This window comes from Bombina bombina, chromosome 2 (genome assembly GCF_027579735.1).
Source record: "Bombina bombina isolate aBomBom1 chromosome 2, aBomBom1.pri, whole genome shotgun sequence".
NCBI lineage: Eukaryota > Metazoa > Chordata > Amphibia > Anura > Bombinatoridae > Bombina > Bombina bombina.
The window spans coordinates 1,326,267,827-1,326,286,057 of NC_069500.1; the positions used below are offsets into that span (position 1 = coordinate 1,326,267,827).

At 39.0% G+C, this 18,231-nt stretch overlaps 1 protein-coding gene across 1 annotated transcript in view; it reads right to left on the reverse strand.

Annotated features, from left to right (window-relative positions):
- HGFAC (HGF activator) overlaps positions 1-18,231 on the reverse strand; it is a 337,074-nt gene that overhangs the window by 156,060 nt on the left and 162,783 nt on the right. The window contains exon 4 of the mRNA XM_053704187.1: positions 2,819-2,892. Within this exon, the coding sequence (XP_053560162.1) occupies positions 2,819-2,892 (74 nt within the window). The remainder of the gene's footprint in view (positions 1-2,818; positions 2,893-18,231) is intronic.

The window sequence follows — 18,231 nt, forward strand, 5'->3', positions numbered from 1 at the left end:
TTTTTTTTAGATAGCTATTTTATTTGGGGGGGTTGTTGTGGGGGGGGTGGGTTTTACTGTTGTGGGGGGGTTGTATTTTTTTTTACAGGTAAAAGAGCTGATTTATTTGGGGCAATGCCCCACAAAAGGCCATTTTAAGGGCCATTGGTAGTTTATTGTAGGCTAGGGTTTTTTTATTTTGGGGGGTCTTTTTTATTTTGATAGGGCTATTAGATTAGATGTAATTCTTTTTTATTTTTGATAATTTGTTACTTATTTTTTGTAATTTAGTGTTTGTTTTTTATGTAATTTAGTTATTTTAATTTTTTTTAATTTTAGGTTTTAGTGTAAGGCAGGTTAGGATTTATTTCACAGGTAAGTCTGTATTTAATTTAACTAGGTAGTTGGTAAGTAGTTAAACTAGTCTACCTAGGTTTATTTAGTTAATAATTGTAAATTTAATTTAGCTATATTTTATTATGTTAAAGTCAGTGGGTGTTAGGGTTAGGCTTAGGGTTACATTAGGGTTAGGGTTACGTTAGGGTTAGGTTTAGGGGTTAATAACTTTAGTATAGTGGCGGCGACATCGGGAGCAGCAGATTAGGGGTTAATAGCTGTATATAGGTGACGGCGATGTTGGGGGCAGCAGATTAGTGGTGTTTAGACTCGGGGTTTATGTTAGGGTGTTAGGTTTAAACATTATTTTCTTTTTCCCCATAGACATCAATGGGGCTGCGTTACGGAGCTTTTGTTTCTGCGATCGCAGGTGTTAGTTTTTTTTTTTTTTGCCGGCTCTCCCCATTGATGTCTAGGGGGAAATCATGCACAAGCACGTCAAAGCAGCGTTTGATTTTGGTGCGGTATGGAGCTCAATGCAACCATATCGCCCGCACAAGCCTGCTTTTTTAAAACTTGTAAAAGCAGCGCTATAGGAAGATGAAATAACGCCGCTTTTGTGTCGGTCGTTAAAATCCCTATATCGCTCAAAACTCGTAATCTAGCTGTTTGTAAACAATAAACATTCTGGAGTGACTGTCCCTTTAAATTCACTACAGGGACCTAGCTAAAAAAGTTTGAGTCAATAACAAGAAACATTTATGTGTAGTCACCAGCTAGCTTCCAGCAACCTTCATAGGTGTGATTTTCAACAAAGGATACTAAAAGTACAAAGTCAATATGATAATAGAAGTAAATTGAAAAGTCTCCTAAAATTGCATGCTCTGTCTAAATTATGAGAGTTTAATTTTGACTATCATGTCCCTTAAAGAGTTAATTACTGGGGATTTAGGAGTCTCTGCCAATTTATTAAAGAAAATGTGTAATGTTTTCTACATTGCTGTTTCGATTCATAGTCATTTCAATTAATTAGAAATCCTGCTTCTAATGTGGGTTTGACATACTTTCATGACAGGGGTATTCCAATCCATCAGCTTACTTCATGGTTTTTGGAACATTTGTATTTCAACAACCATTGATCCATTGAAAGCCCATCTGGCCTCTTTCAAAGTGCATATCATGTCTGAATGTATGATTCTTTTTTTGTACAATATTATGGGTTTTGCACATGCTCAGATCACAATAATAAAAATAATTGCATCCTTGATTATTGAAAGTTAAAAATATATAGCTCACATCACATTTTTAAACAATGAAACATGCAAACAACTAAATATAATCACCTGAATGTTAATTATGATCGCATATAATGTTTGGATGTTTTATAAATGTAAATTATAAAATTGCACATAATACCTGTGGGTTAGTCATCAGTTTGGAGGTCTAGGCCGCTTACGCTCACAGACCCTTGAGGTTCCAGTTTTAAGGAACTGTCATAGCTCCATGCATGACATGCCCCATTGCAACCATGGTTTGCCCCAGTAATTCCCACAGTTTGCTCCAGCTATGCCTGTGACTCCACCACTCTTGTGAGGCCGTGCATATAAAATGCCAGTGTCCACAAGATTACAGAAAGCCTCCAGTAACAGGACACATCTTGCTCCACTCATCATGACTCCACCCATGGAATGACAATAACTCTGTTTACTATCCAACATACTCAGTCTAAGCTTCCCTGTCCTATTTAGCAGCCAGGAAATGCTGACAGGTATGTTGCTGTGCTCATTGGCTGAGGGCAGTGAATGGGGAGATAAGGAGGTCAAGCCATGACCATTGATTTATGTGGATCTTGCTACTCACAAGAGTTCAGACCATACAGAGGCAGTGACAGCTCTTTAAGCTGCAAGTTAACTCAGTCAGCAAAATAAAAAGGGGTCATAAGGGACACAGAACATAAGGAGGGGACATTCCCACCTCCTTGATGTCCATGTCTTATAAACCAGCCCTTTTTAGAAGTATTCCATTTGCTTCTGTTATTTAGAGGCCTATTTAGCAAAGGTCTTGTGGACCTGATCTGACAGTGCGGATCAGGTCCGCAAGACCTCGCTGAATGCGGAGAGCAATACGCTCTCCGTATTCAGCATTGCACCAGCAGTTCACAAGAGCTGCTGGTGCAACGCCGCCCCCTTCAGACTCGCGGCCAATTGGCCCCCAGCAGGGAGGTGTCAATCAACCCGATCATACTTGATTGGGTTGAATTGTGGAGATTCCTGTCTGCCTGCTCAGAGCAGGCGGACAGGGTTATGGAGCAGCGGTCTTTAGACCGCTGCTTCATAACTGCTGTTTCTGGCGAGTCTGAAGACTCGCCAGAAACACAGGCCCTCAAGATCCATATGGAGCTTGATAAATGGGCCTCTTAGAAGCAACAGACAACTGATCCATTGAAACACTGATCCATTGAAACCAATAAACTATTTAATTTATGCACATTCTTGTGACTTACTTATTTCTTTACTGGACTTTTGTTGGCAGTATCCCCATTGTCTATCACGATCATAGTTGCTCGTTGTTGCACACCTAAAGAAAAAGATAACAGAGAGAATATCACTTGGTATAATTATTAATTTTTTTATTTATATACTTTGGGCCAGATTATAAGTGGAGAACAATATATCGCTTTCGCTGCAACAGTATTTGCGCTCCATTTTGTGATACCAGTGCAGGCTAATGTGAGCTGGTATTACAAGTTAGGTGCAATGTGAACGCGACCTTGTGTCGCATTGCACGGTAGCATTGTGCTCATAAGAGCGTGCTTCCATAGGCTCCTCATTCTGATGCCGTCATTAGAATATCGTGCAGCGAAGGAGTAAGTAGAGCAGAGATGGCAGCATATTTTATATGTATATGACTATTTTCGTATATTTTTATGTGTTGATATGAGTATGTACACATATTAACACATACATATATATTTACTGGGAACACACAGTTCCCAAAGACCACAATATAAAGGCACTTTTCTGTGCCGGTTTTTGTTTTTCTAACACCCCACTCCCGTAAAATGTGCTATGGTCTGAAAAAAGTTAAAGATATTTCTGGCGGAAAAGCCAATAAAGCTTATCATCCAAGGAACACCGTACCAACTTTAGAGCATGGTGGTGGTAGTATCATGCATTGGGGCTGCTTCTCCTCAGCTGGGTCAGGGGCTTTTGTCAAGATAGATGGAAAAATGAATAGCTCTAAATATCAAGACATTTTGGCACAAAACTTGCCGGCCTCTGTCAGAAAGCTGAAGATGAAGAGGAATTTCACATTCCAACATGACAATGACTCAAAGCACACATGCAAGTCGACCAAGGTATGGCTTCAGGAAAGGAAAATCCAAGTCCTAGAATAACCCAGTCTGTGTAATGACCTAAATAGAGCTGTACGCAGAAGATCCCCTCACAATTTGAAGGAATGTCTAGATGTGCATAGTTAATAGAGACTTCTTGTTGGGCAGGTTGTTGTAGGTTTTTTTTTATTATTTAAAGTGTTCCTAATAATGAACTATTTGTTGTTGTTTTTTGTCTGGATTTGTGTTTCTGACATTTACATTGTTGTTATTTCTGTCTTTACATTTCAAAAAACAGAAAATTCATAAGTTTGTGTAGACATCTTATAGCCACTGAATAGTTTTTTACCACATTTTTGTGTACACATTTGTACTTTCCCCACACTGCCTATAGAGGCCAAAAAGCAAATTCAGTAACCTAGGTTTTCTAACTTTTGCCTAAACCAGCTATTGTATTTGCAGCTTTCTGAAAAGATTAAATACTACATTTTACAGAGAGCCACTTAATAAACCCTTCTCACAATCCTAGGGATGAACTAAAAAAAACAGAGACAGAAAGAAAAGAAAAGTAAAAAATAACATTGGTGGAAGGAAAAATGCTGATAAATCCCATCTATGAGGCATATTTAAGAAATGTCTTGCGGACCTGATCCGACAGTGCGGATCAGGTCCGCAAGGCATCGCTGAATGCGGAGAGCAATACGTTCTCCGCATTTAACATTGCACCAGCAGCTCACAAGAGCTGCTGGTGCAAAGCCGCCCCCTGCAGACTCGCGGCCAATGGGCCGACAACAAGGGTGTCAATAAACCCGATTGTACTCAATCGGGTTGAATTGTTGTGATTCCTGTCCGCCTGCTCAGAGCAGGCAGACAGGGTTATGGAGCAGCGGTCTTTGTGACCGCTGCTTCATAACTGCTGTTTCTGGCGAGTCTGAAGACTTGCCAGAAACACGGGCCGTCAAGCTCCTTTATTTATTAAGCAGCGGATGCTACTTTGGAGCCCCATTGTTTCAGGTCCGCCTGAAACGGAAGTTAAGAAGCAGCAATCATAAGACCGCTGTTCCTTAATTTGTCCACCACCTTTCATACGATCAGGATGATTGACGGCCCCTGCTAGAGACCAGTTGGCCGCCAGTAGGCAAATCATGACCGTTTGACCATTAATAAATCTACCCCTTAGTCTAGTTTAAATCTCACACCTACAAGGGCTATTCTCTTCTCTGGACAATGGACTTCTAATATTTTAGAAAATCCTCCCACAATCAAGGAATTCCATGAACAATAACCAACTTTTTTTTCTGCTATCTCTCTTTAAATATAAATGTCAAACGTTTCATGAAAATACTGACCAATAGAATCAACACCATTCTGCCCAGCTGGGAACAACTTGGCTTCATGCCCAGTAGAGAGGCAAATGATAATATCAAAGTCATTCAGATTATGTGCCACGATCAGGACTTTACTATAGATCTTATTTTTATCTCTACTGATGCAGAAAAAAACATTTGAATGAGTCGGCTTTGCCTTTTCCAAGATGCATCAAGAGAATTATTGCACTGTACTGGATTGCAGCTAAATTATGAGTCAATTTAATACTGTCAGAATCCTTTAAGATATCAAATAAAAGATGTGAGGATTACTCCTTGCCAAACACTCTTTTTATTTCAACAGAATAATTTATATCTAAAACTGATCAGAGAAATGTTAACAGACACTTGTAACATTTCCCTCTACAAAAATGACATTCTTCAACTCACAAAACTTAAATCCATCTTCAATTTCTGAGTGTAACTAAGTTAGAGATCTTAAACATTTCTGTTAAAAAGGGATAGGAAAGTAAAAACTAAATTGCATGATTTAGAAAGAGCATGTTATTTTAAAGTAATGGTAAATCCAAGCATTTGTGAAACGCTAGGATCTACCAGTGGAACAAATAAAGGGGACTTATCCAGCTTGGCACCAGCTGGCCCGCACTTCTATTGGCTAAGAGGTGGAAACGTCACCTTACAGCAAAATAGCATTCTCCCATGGGCTGCCTGAGAAGCTCAGTGCAGCGAACACTTCAAACAAATAAAAGAACTTTCAACATGAAGTATTTTATATTTCATGACTGAAAGTCCCCTTTATTTGTTCCACTGGTAAATCCTAGCATTTCACAAACGCTAGAATTTACCATCACTTTTAAATTCACTTCTATTTTCAAATGTAATTTGTTCTATTGGTATCCATTGTTGAAAAAGAATATGTACATATCCTGCACAAGCGGGATCTAGCTGGTGATTGGTGCTTGCACACATTTATCTCTTGTGATTGGCTGACTAGATGTGTTCAGCTAGCTCTAAGTAGTGCATTGTTGCTCCTTCAGCAAAGGACATCAAATGAATGAAGCAGATTTGATAATAGAAGTGCATTGTAAAGTTATTTAAAATTGTATGTTCTTTATAAATTCTGAAAGAAAAAAATGGGTTTATTGTACCTTTTATATAAAATGTCTAGATAAGATCAAACACCTCTCGGTTGGTGCCTATGGCCGAGCTCTGTCACCACTAAAGGGGGCCACGGGGAGCACCGGCCTCACGTGCATAGTTACTTGCCTAATTTGTGCCCCCCAAACCATAAGCCTTACTTCATGATCTGAGGCTGAGCCTATTGAGCTGTGCACTCTGACAGCAGTATCATAAAATAACAGGCAGTGTCACTGAGAAACAGAAGCAGGGAGGGAGGCTGAGACAGAGAACACCCCCACCTGGAGCTTCAGAAATCCTAGAAGTGTATTATAGGTACATTTGTCAGTAAGTTATCTATTTAGATTAGAGAGTTTGGATTAAAAAAAAAAATTAAGATTGTTTTCAGCTGCAAAATGTTTTTGTGGGCCTGAAAGTATTGTGGACCTTAAGCACTTTTCTTACTGTCTATAAAGGATAGGTTGGCATTGCATTTATATATATATATATATATATATATATATATATATATACACACACACGTTATTTATAAAGTGCCAACATATTCTATTGGTCTGTCCAAGGGTACAATTCATTTCAATAAAAATATAATTGTCCAATTTTGCCTTTTTTTAAAAAAATGTTTTAAACATATACAGTGAGAACTGAGGGTCAAATTACCGAGGGAGCTTACAATTTAGAAGAGTAGGAGGGTGTGAAACAGGAGGTGAGGACTGCAAGAGTAAGAATGATGTTCGATAAGGGCAATTATTAGGTAAGTGAAATTAATTTGTTACTGAGGTGGGTAGTGGGCTTCCCTGAACAAAAATGTCTTCAGGGAGAGTTTAAAGGAAGACAAATTAGGGAAAAGTCTGGCAGCTTGAGGGAGAGCATTCAAGAGGGTAAGGAATGCATGAGAGAAGTCCTGCAGTCTCGCGTGGCAAGAGGTGTTAACCGAAGATGCAAGGAGCAGGTTTTGTTGGATCTTAGTGGGCAGGCTGATGGTTAACCTTGGCACCCCTGATGTTTTGGAATTACATATCTCATGAGGCTCAACCAGACTGCAGAGTGCCTAAGTATCATGGGAAATATAGTTCCAAAACATCTGGGCGGCCAAGGTTAGCTATCACTGCCTTAGGCATTATATAGGATGCCTGACCTTATATACTTTACCTAGGCATTTCATATAATGCCTAGGTATTCTATAAAAAGCCCATCCTTTTTTCAGCAAAGTATAATAAAATAAACAGGGAGTCACTTTATGAACAAATTGAAACCAATGAAACCAAAAAGAACTAGTATATGAAACCTTATGAAAAGAAAAATATTCTGATGAACATTGCGTTGTTTCAGTTTTCTCAGATGAGATTTTATTAAAAGCTAAAGTCAACATAAATATTCTCATGAACATTTCATTATTTTAGACTATTGCAAAAATCTGAACTTGAATGACATTTTACACAGATGAGAAAATTGTATTAATAAATTGGTATCTGTATCCTACAAAATGTTATTAACGAACTGAAACATTTTATTAACAAAAGCTAAACTCAACAAAAATATTCTGATTAGCATTGCATCATGAGGGTTTTCACCTAAAAGAAGTTCACCACTAATTGTCATTTTATTGTTGTGATAATTAATGTAATGCCCAATAAATGAATTGATGAAAATTAAATATTGTTGCAAAATACATTAATTCTCTTTGCTAGTTCAATTGTTGAGCTCCTAAATGATGCGATAAAATCTGTGTCAAAATAAATTGAGATTTGTATGATCACTTGAAAAAACGGATTACAGTTATATATATAAAAAGACCCTTTTCTAAATGTACTTTTCTACTGGGAGCAGAAATAACATTATATACTCTGCTAATTGTGCGTCACTCTATGGGGTATATTTATTATAGCGCGAGCGGACATGATACAATGTAGCGTATCGTGTCCGCTGCACATCCATAATTTATCATTGCTCCAACAGTTCTTGTGAACTGCTGGTGCAATGCTGTCCCCAGCAGATTTGCGGGCAATCGGCCGTTAGCAGGGGGTGTCGATAAATCCGATCGTATTCGATCGGGTTGATTTCTGTCCGCTGTCTCAGAGCAGGCGGACAAGTCATGGAACTGCGGTCTTTAGACCGCTGCTTCATAACTTCTGTTTCTGACGAGCCATACAGAGCTTGATAAATTGTCTCCTACATGTTACTTTGGGTTGATGTCGACAAATAGCCCTAGTTTTACTTTTTATTATAACACTATAGTTTTTTCTGTAATACTAATGTCCATTTTACTGTCTCTATTTCAGTGTTAGCATTTTAGCAGTTTCCACACTCATACCCTCTCCTTCCCTTTACACCCCTCCCAATTAGAGATAAGTTGTATTAATGTATGTTTCTGAAAACCCAGATGTGATATCATAATCTGTTGTTTATTTCACTTGTCTCGCTCCCCTTTTTTTTTTATTTTGAGAACATCTGTGGCCTGATGATCAGAAACTTGTGGCCATGCAGAGACATTTCACAAAATCTTTTTTTATGCATTATGGGCCAGATTATGAGTTTATCACTAACTCTGATAGAAGTAAGCATTTTGCGCACGTCAGGTAGCGCTCATTTTACAAGTTGAAAGTAAAAAGTTTTCACTCACGTACTAACCCGATGCACACAAAAAGCAGAAGTTAGAATATCGAGACTGTGATAACACGTTCCCCTATAGAAGTTAATGGAGCAAGAAAAGTGGAAAAATAACCTAACACCCTACTCAGGCGCAAACCCGAACGCATATTCTCAAGTGCGCTAACACAACATGAAAATATTAATATTTCACATTCCAATGTTCTTCACATAAAAGAATATGTTCTACTTATTATTAAATACATATTTCTCTTGTGGTGTATCCAGTCCACGGATCATCCATTACTTGTGGGATATTCTCATTCTCAACAGGAAGTTGCAAGAGGACACCCACAGCAGAGGTGTTATATAGCAACTCCCCTAACTGTCATACCCAGTCATTCAATTGCAACTCTCAACAAGCATGGAGGTAGTAAGAGAGAAGTGGTAAAATATAGTTCGTTTTTTTCTTCAATCAAAAGTTTGTTATTTTTAAATGGTACCGGAGTTGTACTATTTTATCCCAGGCAGTAAATAGAAGAAGAATCTGCCTGTGTTTTCTATGATCTTAGCAGATTGTAACTAAGATCCATTGCTGTTCTCACATATGACTGAGGAGAGAAGTAACTTCAGCGGGAGAATGGAGTGCAGGTTATCCTGCTTTGAGGTATGTGCAGTTATAATTTTTTCTAGAGATGTGAATACAGTGGATACAGCCTGGATACAGTGATTTAATAACGACTGGTATCATGCTTACTTTCAGAGGTAATACTCATATATTTGCAATATAAAATGTTTGCTGGTATGTTTAAGCGTTTTTATATATGCTTTGGTGATAAAACTTTATTGGGGCCTAGTTTTTTCCACATGGCTGGCTTAAATTTGCCTAGAAACAGTTTCCAGAGGCTTTCCACTGTTGTAATAACTGTAATAACTGCTTTATTGTGCAGTTAAAATTACAGACTGAGACATCCAGCTTCCCTCAGGAGTCCCCTGAATGCTATAGGACATCTCTAAAGGGCTCATAGGCTTTCCAAAGTCGTTTATTGGGGAAGGTAGGGCCACAGCAGAGCTGTGGCAGTTTGTTGTGACTGTTAAAAAACGTCTATATCGTTTTTTTGATCCGTTTTTTGAACTAAGGGGTTAATCATCCATTTGCAAGTGGGTGCAATACTCTGTTAGCTTATTATACACACTGTAAAAATTTCGTTTGATTTACTGCCTTTTTTCACTGTTTTTCAAATTCTGACAAAATTTGTTTGTCTTAAAGGCACAGTACCGTTTTTTATATTTGCTTGTTAACTTGATTTAAAGTGTTTTCCAAGCTTGCTGGTCTCATTGCTAGTCTGTGTAAACATGTCTGACATAGAGGAAACTCCTTGTTCATTATGTTTAAAAGCCATGGTGGAACCCCCTCTGAGAATGTGTACCAAATGTACTGATTTCATTTTAAGCAATAAAGATCATATTATGTCTTTAAAAAAATTATCACCAGAGGAATCTGATGAGGGGGAAGTTATGCCGACTAACTCTCCCCGCGTGTCAGATCCTTTGACTCCCGCTCAAGGGACTCACGCTCAAATGGCGCCAAGTACATCTAGGGCGCCCATAGCGTTTACTTTACAAGACATGGCGGCAGTCATGGATAATACACTGTCAGCGGTATTAGCCAGACTACCTGAATTTAGAGGAAAGCGAGATAGCTCTGGAGTTAGAAGAAATACAGAGCATACTGACGCTTTAAGAGCTATGTCTGATACTGCCTCACAATATGCAGAAGCTGAAGAAGGAGAGCTTCTTTCTGTGGGTAATGTTTCTGATTCTGGGAAGATGATGCAACCTGATTCTGATATGTCTACATTTAAATTTAAGCTTGAACACCTCCGCGTGTTGCTCAGGGAGGTTTTAGCTGCTCTGAATGACTGTGATACAATTGCAGTGCCAGAGAAATTGAGTAGACTGGATAAATACTATGCAGTGCCGGTGTGTACTGATGTTTTTCCAATACCTAAAAGGTTTACAGAAATTGTTACTAAGGAATGGGATAGACCAGGTGTGCCATTCTCTCCCCCTCCTATTTTTAGAAAAATGTTTCCAATAGACGCCACCACACGGGACTAAGGTGGAGGGAGCAGTTTCTACTCTAGCAAAGCGTACTACTATCCCTGTCGAGGACAGTTGTGCTTTCTTAGATCCAATGGATAAAAAGTTATAGGGTTACCTTAAGAAAATGTTTATTCAACAAGGTTTTATCCTACAGCCCCTTGCATGCATTGCTCCTGTCACTGCTGCTGCGGCGTTCTGGTTTGAGTCTCTGGAAGAGGCCTTACAGGTAGCGACTCCAATGGATGACATACTTGACAAGCTTAGAGCACTTAAGCTAGCCAATTCTTTTGTTTCTGATGCCATTGTTCATTTGACTAAACTAACGGCTAAGAATTCTGGATTTGCTTTACAGGCGCGCAGAGCTCTATGGCTTAAATGATGGTCAGCTGACGTTACTTCAAAGTCTAAGCTGCTTAAGATTCCCTTCAAGGGGCAGACCCTATTCAGGCCTGGTTTGAAGGAGATTATTGCTGATATCACTGAAGGAAAAGGTCATGCCCTTCCTCAGGATAGGTCCAAATCAAGGGCCAAACAGTCTAATTTTCGTGCCTTTCGAAACTTCAAGGCAAGTGCGGCATCAACTTCCTCTAATACAAAACAAGAGGGAACTTTTGCTCAGTCCAAGTCGGTCTGGAGACCTAACCAGACCTGGAACAAAGGTAAGCAGGCCAAAAAGCCTGCTGCTGCCTCTAAGACAGCATGAAGGAACGGCCCCCTATCCGGTAACGGATCTAGTAGGGGGCAGACTTTTGCTCTTCGCCCAGGCGTGGGCAAGAGATGTTCAGGATCCCTGGGCGTTGGAAATTATATCCCAGGGATATCTTCTGGAATTCAAAGCTTCTCCCCCAAAAGGGAGATTTCACCTTTCACAATTATCTGCAAACCAGATAAAGAGAGAGGCATTCTTACACTGTGTACAAGACCTCCTAGTTATGGGAGTGATCCATCCAGTTCCAAAGGAGGAACAGGGACAGGGATTTTACTCAAATCTGTTTGTGATTCCCAAAAAAGAGGGAACCTTCAGACCAATTTTGGATCTAAAAATCTTAAACAAATTCCTCAGAGTTCCATCATTCAAGATGGAGACTATTCGTACCATCCTACCTATGATCCAGGAGGGTCAATATATGACTACAGTGGATTTAAAGGATGCTTATCTTCACATTCCGATTCACAAAGATCATCATCGGTTTCTCAGGTTTGCCTTTCTAGACAGGCATTACCAGTTTGCAGCTCTTCCCTTTGGGTTAGCTACAGCCCCAAGAATTTTTACAAAGGTTCTGGGGTCGCTTCTGGCGGTTCTAAGGCCGCGGAGCATAGCAGTGGCCCCTTATTTAGACGACATCCTGATTCAGGCGTCAAACTTCCAAATTGCCAAGTCTCATACGGACATAGTGTTGGCATTTCTGAGGTCGCATGGGTGGAAAGTGAACGAGGAAAAGAGTTCTCTATCACCCCTCACAAGAGTTTCCTTCCTAGGGACTCTGATAGATTCTGTAGAAATGAAAATTTACCTGACGGAGTCCAGGTTATCAAAACTTCTAAATTCCTGCTGTGTTCTTTATTCCATTCCTCGCCCTTCGATGGCTCAGTGCATGGAAGTAATCGGCTTAATGGTAGCAGCAATGGACATAGTGCCGTTTTTACGCCTACATCTCAGACCACTGCAATTTTGCATGCTCAGTCAGTGGAATGGGGATTACACAGATTTGTCCCCTCTACTAAATCTGGATCAAGAGACCAGGGACTCTCTTCTCTGGTGGCTATCTCGGGTCTATCTGTCCAAAGGTATGACCTTTCGCAGGCCAGATTGGACAATTGTAACAACAGATGCCAGCCTTCTAGGTTGGGGTGCAGTCTGGAACTCCCTGAAGACTCAGGGATCGTGGACTCAGGAGGAGACACTCCTTCCAATAAATATTCTGGAACTAAGAGCGATATTCAATGCTCTTCAGGCTTGGCCTCAGTTAGCAACTCTGAGGTTCATCAGATTTCAGTCGGACAACATCACGACTGTGGCTTAAATCAACCATCAAGGGGGAACAAGGAGTTCCCTAGCGATGTTAGAAGTCTCAAAGATAATAATAATAATCAGCTATCCATATCCCAGGTGTAGAGAACTGGGAGGCGGATTTTCTAAGTCGTCAGCCTTTTCATCCGGGGAAGTGGGAACTCCATCCGGAGGTGTTTGCACAATTGATTCATCGTTGGGGCAAACCAGAGCTGGATCTCATGGCATCTCGCCAGAACGCCAAGCTTCCTTGTTACGGATCCAGGTCCAGGGATCCCAAGGCGACGCTGATAGATGCTCTAGCAGGGCCTTGGTCTTTCAACCTGGCTTATGTGTTTCCACCGTTTCCTCTGCTCCCTCATCTGATTGCCAAGATCAAGCAGGAGAGAGCATTGGTGATATTGATAGCGCCTGCGTGGCCACGCAGGACTTGGTATGCAGATCTGGTGGACATATCATCCTTTCCACCTTGGACTCTGCCTCTGAGACAGGACCTTCTACTTCAGGGTCCTTTGAACCATCCAAATTTACTTTCTCTGAGACTGACTACCAGGAGATTGAACGCTTGATTTTATCAAAGCGTGGCTTCTCCAAGTCAGTCATTGATACCTTAATACAGGCACGAAAGCCTGTCACCAGGAAAATCTACCATTAGATATGGCGTAAATATCTTTATTGGTGTGAATCCAAGGGTTACTCATGGAGTAAGGTCAGGATTCCCAGGATATTATCTTTTCTCCAAGAGGGTTTGGAAAAAGGTTCATCAGCTAGTTCTTTAAAGGGACAGATTTCTGCCCTGTCTATTCTTTTGCACAAGCGTCTGGCAGATGTTCCGGACGTTCAGGCATTTTGTCAGGCTTTAGTTAGAATCAAGCCTGTGTTTAAACCTGTTGCTCCGCCATGGAGCCTAAATCTGGTTCTTAAGGTTCTTCAAGGAGTTCCGTTTGAACCTCTTCATTCCATAGATATCAAACTTTTATCTTGGAAAATTCTTTTTTTGGTAGCTATTTCCTCGGCTCGTAGAGTCTCCGAGTTATCTGCTTTACAATGTGATTCTCCTTATCTGATCTTCCATGCGGATAAGGTAGTTCTGCGTACCAAACCTGGGTTTTTACCTAAGGTAGTATCTAATAAGAATATCAATAAAGAAATTGTTGTTCCATCTTTGTGTCCTAATCCTTCTTCAAAGAAGGAACGTCTATTACACAATCTGGACGTGGTTCGTGCTTTAAAGTTTTACTTACAAGCTACTAAAGATTTTCATCAAACATCTGCATTGTTTGTTGTCTACTCTGGACAGAGGAGAGGTCAAAAGGCTTCGGCAACCTCTCTTTCTTTTTGGCTAAGAAGCATAATACCCTTAGCTTATGAGACTGCTGGCCAGCAGCCTCCTGAAAGGATTACAGCTCATTCTATTAGAGCTGTGGCTTCCACATGGGCCTTTAAAAATGAGGCTTCTGTTGAACAGATTTGCAAGGCGGCGACTTGGTCTTCGCTTCATACTTTTTCAAAATTCTACAAATTTGATACTTTTGCTTCTTCAGAGGCTATTTTTGGGAGGAAGGTTTTACAGGCAGTGGTACCTTCCGTTTAAGTACCTGCCTTGTCCCTCCCTTCATCCGTGTACTTTAGCTTTGGTATTGGTATCCCACAAGTAATGGATGATCCGTGGACTGGATACACCTTACAAGAGAAAACATAATTTATGCTTACATGATAAATTTATTTCTCTTGTGGTGTATCCAGTCCATGGCCCGCCCTGTCATTTTAAGGCAGGTAATTTTTTTAATTTAAACTACAGTCACCACTGCACCCTATGGTTTCTCCTTTCTCTGCTTGTTTTCGGTCGAATGACTGGATATGGCATTTAGGGGAGTTGCTATATAACAGCTCTGCTGTGGGTGTCCTCTTGCAACTTCCTGTTGGGAATGAGAATATCCCACAAGTAATGGATGATCCGTGGACTGGATACACCACAAGAGAAATACATTTATCAGGTAAGCATAAATTATGTTTTCTACATATATCTGATGTTTTTTTTGGTACGTTATAGATCTATACCTATATTTATATATATATATATATATATATACTATAATCGCATTTGTAACTCGTCCGGTGTCGACAATTGCGCACACATTTTCAAAAGAAAGTTGGCTGCGCGTGCATCCAAAAAGAATGTTGGCTGCGTAAGCAGCCAAAACAATCCACCTGGATGCAGCGTAGGCAAACGGAGCATTACGGAAAGAAAACCTAACCGCCCACACGATGTATAAAAAAAACAAAAACTAACCGCTCGCACAAAGTATTATCTAAATAAACACCCAAACCTAACCGCCCGCACGAAGTATAAAAAAAATAAAACTAACCAATCGCACAAATTATTAACAAAAAACCTAACCCTTAAAACGCAAAACTCAATTAACAGAAACTACCTAACGCTTAAACCATGAAACACCCACAACCACGAAGTATTAACAAAAAAAAACTAACCCTTAAACCGCAAAACACCCACAACGCCTACTAAAAAACCTACAATATTAATCCCTAAACCGCCAAACCCTACAACGCCAACTACCTAATTATACTATTAACCCCTAAACCGCAAACCACCCACAATGCAAATAATTTAACTAATCACTAAGCCCCCTAACCTAACACCCCCTAAGTTAAATCTAATGATATAAAATAAAAACATTACAATTACACAAAACAATAAACATAATTATCAAAAATAAAAAAACATTACAACTAACAAAATACACCCAAAAAAGCCCATCCAAAATAAAAAAACCTTAATGTAAAACTAAAATACAAATATCCCTTAAAAAGGCTTTTTGTAGGGCTCTTTTAACCTAAAAAAATATCAATTACCCACTAAAAATAAAGCCCCCTCACCCACACAATCCCCCAAAATAAAAAAAAACTAAGTCTTAAAAAAAAATAAGCTACCTATTGACTCTAAAGAGGCATTTGTATGGACATTGCTCTTAAAAGCACAAACAGCTCTTTTGCTGCCAATTAAAATAAAAACCTTACTTAAAAAATCCCCACTAAAACTAAACTACCAATAGCCATTAAAAGGGCCTTTTGTAGGGCATTGCCCTAAAAAATCAGCTTTTTTTTTACATGAATAAAGAAACAATTACCCCCTTAAAGTAACCCCCCCACCCACAGAACCCCCCAAAATAAAAAAACCTAAATCTAAAAATTCCTAAGCTACCCATTGCCCCTAAACATTCTAACATTCTAACATTCTATTTTCAAATTTTCATTTTTGAATTTTTCAATAAAATTCGTTCGAATAATAGAATGTTTAGCTATGTATTCATTCAATTTCGAAATGTAATATTCAAATTCAAATATTATAATTCAACTGTGTCATTCAAATTCGAATGTAAGATTCAAATTCGAAATAGTATTTCTAGTCTACAACTGAGTTTAATAAATCTAATATTCAAATTTAAATGCTACATTTGAATTTGAATGTCACATTCAAATTCGAAATAGTATTTCTAGTCTAATACTGTGTTTTTTAAATGTAATATTCAAATTCGAAAGCTGCATTCGAATTCAAATGTAAAAAAACAAAAAACAGTATTAGACTAGAAATACTATTTCAAAATTGAATGTCACATTTGAATTCGATTGTAGCATTCAAATTCGAATATTACATTTATTAAACGCAGTTGTAGACTAGAAGTACTATTTCTAATTTGAATGTCACATTTGAATTCGAATATCACATTCGAATTCGAATATTACATTTCGAAATTGAATGAATACATAGCTAAACATTCTATTATTCGAACGAATATTTTCGAATTTTATTGAAAAATTTGAAAACGAGAATTCGAAAATAGAATGTTAGAATGTTATATAAACATTCGAACTAACGAATGTATCAACATTTTTTTAAATTTTGAATTTCCCATCCCTAACTAAAACCTAACATACGAAAAAAAACTAACATTACCAAAAGTAAAAAAAAACTAACATTACAAAAAATAAAAAACCTATCATTACAAAAAAAAACGAAATTATCCAAAAAAATTATGATTAATCCTATTCTAATACCCTTTAAAAAAAAAAAAAACCCTACTCTAGAATAAACTACCAAGGGCCCTAAAAAAGGGCCTTTGTGGCCCTTAAAAGGGCCTTTTGTAGGGCATTGCCCTGAGATAAATAACGCTTTTATTTTAAAAAGAATACAAACACCCCTTAACACTATACAAACCCCCACCCCACCCCAAACTACCAAGGGCCCTTAAAATGGCCTTTTGAGGGGCCCTTAAAAGGGCCTTTTGTAGGGCATTGCCCTGAGATAAACAGCTCTTTTACTTTAAAAAAAAAAACACCCCCTAAAAATATACATTACACAAGATAGCAAACAAATTATCAAAAAAAAAAAAATTAAATCTAATCTAATGCCCTATCAAAATAAAAAATTCCACCCAAAATAAAAAAAAACCCTAGCCTACAATAAACTACCAATGGCCCTTAAAAAAAAACTATCACTAACCCCCGACGATCCATATATATATATATTTCGTTGTGGGGGGCTTGCGGTTTAGGGGTTAATAGGTTAATTATAGCGGCGGTGTGGGCGGACGGCAGATTAGGGGTTAATAATATTCAAATAGTGCTTTTTATGTGGGAGGGCGGCGGTTTAGGGGTTAATAACTTTAGTATAGTGTTGACGATGTCGAGGAGCGGCGGAATAGGGGTTAATAAATTTTTTTAGTTGCGGCGATGTCGGGAGCGGCAGATTAGTTGTTAATAAATTTATTATAGTGTTTTTGATGTGGAAGGACCTTGTTTTAGGGGTTAATAGGTAGTTTATGGGTGTTTAGTGCTCTTTGTAGCAGTTTAGTTATGCTACAAAGCTGTAACATAAAACTCATAACACTCATAACTACTGACTTTAGATGGCGGTATGGATCTTGTCATTTTAGGCTGTAACGCTCACTTTTTAGCCTCACCGCAAAACTCGTAATACCGGCGCTATGGGAATCCCATGAAAAAACGTGCAGGACTGGTGTTGCAGTACAGGCTAAAAGGTGCACCTATACCGACAACACTTGTAATAGCTGCAGTGCTGTTTTAACGCTGAAAATGCCATTTTTCAGTGATACAAGCCGCAACGCAAAACTTGTAATCTAGCTGATTGTTTTGTAATTTTTCCTATGGACTTTGCACCCATACTTGTCTGGGGGTTAACTGCCTGAGTCTCTGGAAACTGTGCAGCTGGCTGTGAGTGCTATTGAGCACACAGGGCTGTGTATTTTGCAGGGTCACTGGAAGTGTACCCGGTCCAGTTTGAGAGTGCAGTCTATTTCCGTGTTTTGTATGTGTCTAGGGAGATTATGCCTGTGCACCCTTATGTGGTTTCCAGTTTGCATGCATTGCTT